General features: G+C 41.6%; 1 protein-coding gene across 2 annotated transcripts in view; it reads right to left on the bottom strand.

Annotated features, from left to right (window-relative positions):
• Positions 1 to 1501: 1501 nt before the first annotated feature.
• RTN1 (reticulon 1) overlaps positions 1502 to 7422 on the bottom strand; it is a 124841-nt gene continuing 118920 nt past the window's right edge. For both annotated transcript variants that reach the window (XM_059474772.1, XM_059474773.1), the window contains 6 exons: positions 6776 to 6983; positions 4549 to 4687; positions 3647 to 3716; positions 3213 to 3259; positions 3072 to 3130; positions 1502 to 2325 (listed from right to left, as the gene is read on the bottom strand). In XM_059474772.1, the coding sequence (XP_059330755.1) occupies positions 2283 to 2325; positions 3072 to 3130; positions 3213 to 3259; positions 3647 to 3716; positions 4549 to 4687; positions 6776 to 6983 (566 nt within the window). In that variant the 3' untranslated portion in view covers positions 1502 to 2282. The remainder of the gene's footprint in view (positions 2326 to 3071; positions 3131 to 3212; positions 3260 to 3646; positions 3717 to 4548; positions 4688 to 6775; positions 6984 to 7422) is intronic.

Genomic DNA, 7422 nt, shown 5'->3' with positions numbered 1-7422 from the left:
AGTTGTAGTCTTCCAGAAAGTTCATTTTGCTTTGTTTCCAAATATGCAGGAAATGTAGCTTTTAAATTGTGCTTAGGGTTCAGCATTGCAAAAGGCCAGTCTTGGATATTACTGTACTGGGGGTGTGAGGGAAAAACACATTTATGGGACCAGAGGGATGGGATATTAAATGGGCTCATTTTCAAAATCAACATGTTGGGCCCATGCACTCATCTTGTAAGTAATAAGAATGCTGGTAGTGAATCTTTATCCTCAGGGATGCTTTGTATGGTCTGAACTCCCTTCCTCAGAGACACAGGAACTCCAAGGCAGATAAAAATGGGGGTTCCTGTTGAATTTTAACTCTTGGCTGCAAACTGCACCTGCTAAAGCAAACATACTCTGTTTGATCAAAACCAATATATGTTCTTTTAAGACATTCAGTTTCTTATTGAGGAAAAATGTTCCCATCTAGCTGCAGATGACATTTAAAACCCAACCTAATATTTTAACATTTAGATATAAAGCTTAAATGAAAATAAGGGTATTTGAGACTTGTCACAAGAATTAACTAGCCCACAGCCATACCAATGTTTCTAACATCTGCTTATGTGCATTTGGGTCTTACATTTAGATACAAAACAGGCTTTGGACAGGTGTGACTGTGGCCATATGGAACCGAGACAAAGGTGAAATAATGAATTAGTCTAAGGAAAGACTTCAAATTTACGAAGTTGGGATAAGTATTTAAAAATCTTTGTATAAAAATAAATTCTTCATAAAACATTTGTGATTGAAAAAGAAAAAACCAGCAATTTGGCTGAAGATATTTTTATGTTCATATTCTTATATGAAAAAAAAAATCCCACAGGTGTGTTCCACAAATGGGCAAAACAAGCACTTAACCAATTGTTTGTTTTGAAGCACTTTGGATAATGTTCAACAGTTGTTTCTTTCCTCTCATGGTTCTCAAACACCAAATTCCGATTTTTAAAAAACTTCACCGTTTATTGAGCCAGAATAAATGCTTGTTTCAGCTTCCAGCCTCTGGATTTGACATTGAGTCTGTCTAAAGCAGATTTCAGAGAAGAGCTTTAGGTAAGAGAGCAGTTGGTGATAAGGAAACTGAAGAGCCCTTTGTGCTGTGCCGACACCTCCACACCGAGCTGCTCGTGGTTTGCACAGCGAGCAAATGGAGGAAGAGACCCTGGTTCATGTACCTGATATTTGCTACAACACCACCAAAAATAAACAAACTGTGTGCAGAGATCTTCCTTTTATTCCAAGGAAGATTGTCAAGATGTAAAAATATTAGATGACCTACTTACTCTTAGTTAGACACCTAAGATGTCTAACTAAGAGTAAGACATCAGGTACTACTGGTTGGACTGCACCATGATGTAAGGGCAAAGTGTGTGCTGATGTCCAGAGGAGAGAGAAAGAGGGAAAATGCTCCTTTTTGCACAGTGTGTGTCCAGTGCCCAAATGTCAAGGTAACCCCAGTGGTGACAAGAAAGAGAACTTTTTACATTTAGTAACATTTATTTCTGCATTCGGTATCAAGTACATAAGTGCAAATATTCAGAGTCCATAATTAAGTCCATTAGGAACTACAGAGAATGTAATACAAATTGTAATAAATTGAACATGCTGGAACTTTCCAGTTACCATACATGTAAATCAGCCTGTCAATCCTTTACGACAAAAGTACTGGGTTTTGTTTTCTTTTTTTCTTTTTTTCATTTTTTTGAGTTATACAAAACTGATTACCATAAGTACTGATTACTGTTTATTTTATTTGTGCTGGAAAACACTAAAACATCAGTCTACAATTCTATATAGTTAATAAAGATGAATCCAACCAGCAACCCAGTGACGTAGAAGCAATTTTAACTATTGCATCAAGTGCGCTAAGCAGGAAAGCCCCTAGCCACATGTAACATTAAAAGTTATAGAAGCAATGCCAATAGAAGAAGGAAAAACACTAAAAAAAAAATTAAATAAAGAGGTCAATATTATTTAGGCTCTCACCATCATGCACTTTTATAAGCAACACAAAAAACCACATCTAGTACACTTTTCTCTTTACTATACTTTAGTGCTTGACACAAGTGATTGCAAATATTCTAAGTGCAGAAGCAGCAGGGGAAAAGCACTGCTTCTGAGTTTTATGTTTCTAAGATTATGGTGTCAAGAAAAAAAAAAGAATGATAAATTTGCAGTAAAGTGTAAGAACAGAGCTGTTTTCACTCCAGATTTCCCCATTATGCACTACTGTAGTCGATGAATTCTTGATGTCTGATTTACTCTGCCTTTCTCTTAGCACCTGGGATTTTAGCTTGAATCCTAAAAAAAAAGAAGAAAAAGAAAAAGGATTATATGGTGAGGCAGTTATTCCATTCCAGTGGTTCCCCACTTGGACTCTTAATAGAGGGATAATCTCTAGTCCATGCTCAGTGTGTTGTCTCAACAGGTGAATTAAAGTGCCACGAGAAACAGAAGTGATGCCCATCAGGTGTTCTTACAGGCCTGGTTTTTGATGGTTCATGTAATCTAGGGATATGCTCGGTGATATTCTCCCCCCAACATTATTTCTCCATGGTCTATTGCCTACAGAAAGCCAGGAATAGAGTCTAAAAGTAGAATTTTGAGAACAAAATTTCAAAATATCACCCTGTGTCATGGGGATTTGAAACACTGAAGATCATGGTGCTTCTAGGTATTTGCTTTCTGTGACAGGGTAGTGTCCTAATTCCCACTTTGGCCATTAATGCTATCAGCTCATGCAAAAAACCAGGCTTGGAGTGGTCAGTGGGGAAGAGAATGAACTCATTCCTTCCTGTTTGTCCTGGCCAGGTACCAGTGTGGACACCAGTCTGTGACTGGGCTGCTCTGCCCACAATCCCCCAAACAGCAGGGGAGGGGACAGAAGGACGGAGTGCCTTGGTCTGCACTCAGCTGGGGCGGTTCCTCCAGGCATCTCAACCTCTCTGGGAGGACACCACTGACAGGACACAGTGTCCCCAGGGCCACCCAGGTCCCAGTCACCCCCGAGGGCACCACAACCTCCCAGAGCTGGCTGCTGAACTCACTTTGCCACCACCGTGTTTATGTGGGTCCGCACCAGCCCCAAGTATTGATCAATCTGTGCCTGCAAAGAGCAAGAGGAGACCAAGTCAAGGAGGCAACAACCAGGCAGGGCCACCCCAAATGCACCCTGCAGACAGACCTACCTGGTACTTGTCATATACAACGGGGAGAGTAAACATAGACACCACAGCTGAGGAGAAAAGGAGCACAGTGTTATGTTCTGCAGATCAGATTCCCCCAGAGGAGAGACCTACTTTGGTGGCAAACACATTATCGTGCCACTTGGTCAGCTGATCCACCAGGGAGCTTTGTATTAAAAATGCACTTTGCTCAAGCCTCCCAAATATGGAATTCCCCACTGCTCTGGGACTGGGAGTTGCACAAAACCATAAACTGCAAAGTAGCTCTAGCAGGAGGGACGGCATAACAGAACAATTAATATTTACAGGGAAGGGAAATAAATGTTGGTGGTTTAACTGAGGGGAAGGCAGGCCGGGGATAGGCGGTTTTGTCTAAGATGAAATCTGGAGGGAGTTCAATTTTAAAATAGATTTTTCAAAGAAATGTTGATTTTTACCCATTATCAGAAGAGTCAGGCCATTGAAGAGGGCTCCCACGTAAGTCAGCAGCCACATTAGTACTGCAAACTAAATTAAAGATGGATCATTACATCACCTCCAGTGCCAGCATAAGAAGAAAACAGTTTGCTCAAATAGCTAATATAACAGCACATTAGCCTTTTTTAATGTGGAAGAGAGTGGTTAAGGCACATTAGGAATGAGGTAGTTTTTCTAGGTGTATAAAACCCATTCTCTGTTCTGCTTCTCACCCTCTTAGCTCAGCTTTCATGTCTATTTAGGGCTTAAATTGCATCCACGTAGAACTCTGCATTGAGAATGGCATAGGCAGATTTCTGCATCCAATTTTTATGATGTCAGGGCAGATGTTTAACCCCAAACAGGTTAAACAGAGCCCTGAAGTGGTAATCCCAGAGACTGGTAACACTTGAGGCTGAAAGATGGGTACATTTTCCAAAAATTCTTTACTAATTTAGGAGCCTAACCTATGTCTGCTCTCTTAATGATCTTCCCCTTGCTCTAAAGGACACCTGCTTGAGTGTAAGGCTAAAAATCAATAGTTATTTCAGCAGGTAATGCCACCAGATGAAATCCAGATTAACAGAGGGGACCATTATTTTATAACAAAGCAATAGAAGCAAATTGCTGGGATGCTTCTAGAACTGAGGTGGAGCTAAGCTAGTTCTGCAAATTTTTACATCCTGTATTGCCTATCAATACATTCAAATACCAAACCTTTAAAGTGCTGGAAATGGTTTTTAAATCAAAAAGCAGAGCAACTTTCATATTTGGAGCTACACAAAACTAGGTTTCATGACAACCCTGTCAACATGGGAAGCAGCTCTTTGAAATGTAGATTTATCCTCTAGAGAGGGGTTAAAAATATTTAAAGCAATCCTACTTTTAAAGAATCCACAAGGTCCTGAACGAGAAAGAGTCTCCTCAGCTCTTTGACTGTGCTGTTGACATATAGCTGGAGACAATCTGTGTATTTCTGGATCTGGTCCTGTGAAAGATTCATCTCCATCTCCAAGTAGGCTCTGCCAGAAACACAGGTCCCATTACAAACCTGGGAAATTTCCCCTGCTGTTCACACTAAAACACATCCAACCCATCATTCCCTCCTTCCCAGAGCCCATTTCTTTGTGCTGGAGCAATGAGCTCCCCTCCCTGCAGGCCCAGGGCCACGAGCACATCCTCCTCACTCCCCTCTGGGTGATGCTGAGCTGGGGCTGTTCACCTCCAGCCTCGCCCTCTTCCCACACAGAGCCTGGTATTGATGGGATTTCTCTCTCTTTCTCACCCAAACGGGGATACAAATCTGATCTTGGCGTTTTCCCCACAAATTTCTGTGCTGCTCTCTGAGCTATGCATCCCAATCCTGAGTCATTGCTCAGAACTGGCCCAAGTGAAGCAGGAGGAGCAGCACCCCAACAAGATTCTGTTTTAGTGTGTGTCTGTCAACCACACCAGTTCCATGACCTGGTTTACCAACTGGTGGGCACAGCAGAGGAGAAAGGATCACTGCTCTTGTGGAGCAATCCCCCCAGACCCTGTGGAGAGTGGGGAGTGCATTGGCACTGCCACCATCACTTAATATTGGGCTGCTGGAGAAAAGATATCAATAGTTGCCTTCTATGCCCAATAAATTGTGCCCAGAAACAATGCTCTTTTCTCTAGCAGGTATGCTGTATTATCACCAGCTCTAAAGAAACACCTTTTCTCTGCTTAAAATTTCCCATATCTTTTTGAGAAAAAAAATCCCATATCCTAGAGGATGAAATTTTTGCGGTGATTTGTTTTTCTTTCTCCCTCCAGGACCTAAGCCGACAGAACCTTACAATTTTTGAGACACTGTGAAAACATTTTTATTTGCTGCTTTATGAGCAAGAAGAGAATTTCTTCTGGCACAAAAGCAGTGCTTGGGCATCGCCACAAAGCCACTCACTTGAAGGGCAATAGATTGTGCCCAGAAACAATGCTCTTTTCTCTTGCAGGTATGCTCTATTATCACCAGCTCTAAAGAAACTCCTTTTCTCTGCTTAAAATTTCCTGTATCTTTTTGAGAAAAAAATCCCATGTCCTAGAGGATGACAATTTTGGGGGTGTTTCATTTTCCTTTCTCTCTCCAGGATCTAAGCTGACAGAACCTTACAATTTTTGAGACACTGTGAAAACATTTTTATTTGCTGCTTTATGAGCAACAAGAGAATTTCTTCTGGCACAAAAAGCAGCACTTGGGCATCACCCTGTAAGAGCTTAAATGAGAGATGTGGGACTCCAGGCAGCTCTTCAAAATGCAGTTTATTACATCCAAGAGTTAAAGCAGCCCAGGGTCGTGGGTGACAGAGCCTGTGCCTACAGCTGTCAGCTCCAGCTGCAGGCAAGCCTGGAGACCCTTTGGTTTTGGTTACAATGCATTATATACTTTTCTTTGCTAAGCATCTTAATGCAGTAGAACCAATCTATACCTTAACTTTTATCTATAGCCTATCATAACTACTATAATTACCATATTGATGTTATTATTCTCCAATCACTAAAAGTTAGTACATTGCAGTTTAAACTAGAAGTTGTTTTTTAGTTTTCTTTCAGTGCAAAATTCTGAGACCTTTTTTCTACATGCAACATTTGCTGACTTGTTTGCCTGTGGTATTTTTCTGCTTGGTAAAAACATGTTCTTGTTTGAGGTGGATTTATCCTTTGCTCTAAGTCATAAAACCCTTTCTAACTAACTCACCCTTTGCCTCCTTGGTTATCCAGTAAGACTGGCTCAATTCTTTTCCTCCATATCAAAACTTGCTTTTATTTCTATTCCTTCTTCAGATTCTGCATTCAAAAATCTTTCTGCTAAGCATACATATCTGTGAGACTTCCTTGTCAAACTTTCAATCCTTCCCAACAACCACAAAGCCACTCACTTGAGGTGGGTTTATCCTTTGCTCTAAGCCACAAAACCCCCTCTATCCAACATACTCTTTGCCTCCTTGGTTATCCAGTAAAACTGGCTCAGCAATTCTTTTCCTGTATATCAAAACTTCATTTCTATTCCTTCTTCAGATTCTACATTCAAAAATCTTTCCGCTAAGCATACTTTCATCCTTCCCAACAAGCACAAAGGCACTCACTTGAAGGGGTGGCCCTCGTCCGTCTTCTGCACGGCCTGTAGGACGGATTTGTAGATTCTGAAGCTGATGGTGGCCGAGAGGCCAGCCAGGGCCAGGTAGGCCACGACGCTGACGACGCTGAACTGGGTCAGGGAGAAGAGCAGCAACAGGAGGCTGCCAAACACGATCCCCGTCTGCTTGATGTCGCGCCAGTACAACAGGTCGATAGCTGGGGGGAGAAGAATAAATTGTTAAAGGCAGGTGGTTCACATTCTCTGAAAAGATCCCTTCATCCCAGGATTTTTTTTCCTGGGAAGCTGAGAAGCCTCAGGGAAAAGGAAAACAATTCTCATCTCATTTGCTTCTCCTCTGTTTTACTCGTGTGCAATGTGTTTGGAGATTGTTTACCCACAGGTGATTGTTTCATTGGATTCTGGTTCACACTCTCTGAAAAAATCTCTTTGCCCGGGATTTTTTCTCCTGGGAAGCTGAGAAGCCTCAGGGAAAAATAAAAACAATTCTTATCTCTTTTGCTTCTCCTGTGTGGAATGTGTTTGGAGATTGTTTACCCACAGGTGACTGTTTCATTGGGTTCTGCTGTGAGTTGTTTTTTACTCGTTGGGCAATCAGGGCCAAGCTGTGTCAAGACTCTGGAGAGAGTCACAAGT

Source organism: Ammospiza nelsoni, chromosome 6 (assembly GCF_027579445.1).
Source record: "Ammospiza nelsoni isolate bAmmNel1 chromosome 6, bAmmNel1.pri, whole genome shotgun sequence".
Taxonomy (NCBI): Eukaryota; Metazoa; Chordata; class Aves; order Passeriformes; family Passerellidae; genus Ammospiza; species Ammospiza nelsoni.
Note: the sequence above shows the minus strand (reverse complement) of the source record. Positions and strands in the feature narration are given on the sequence as shown.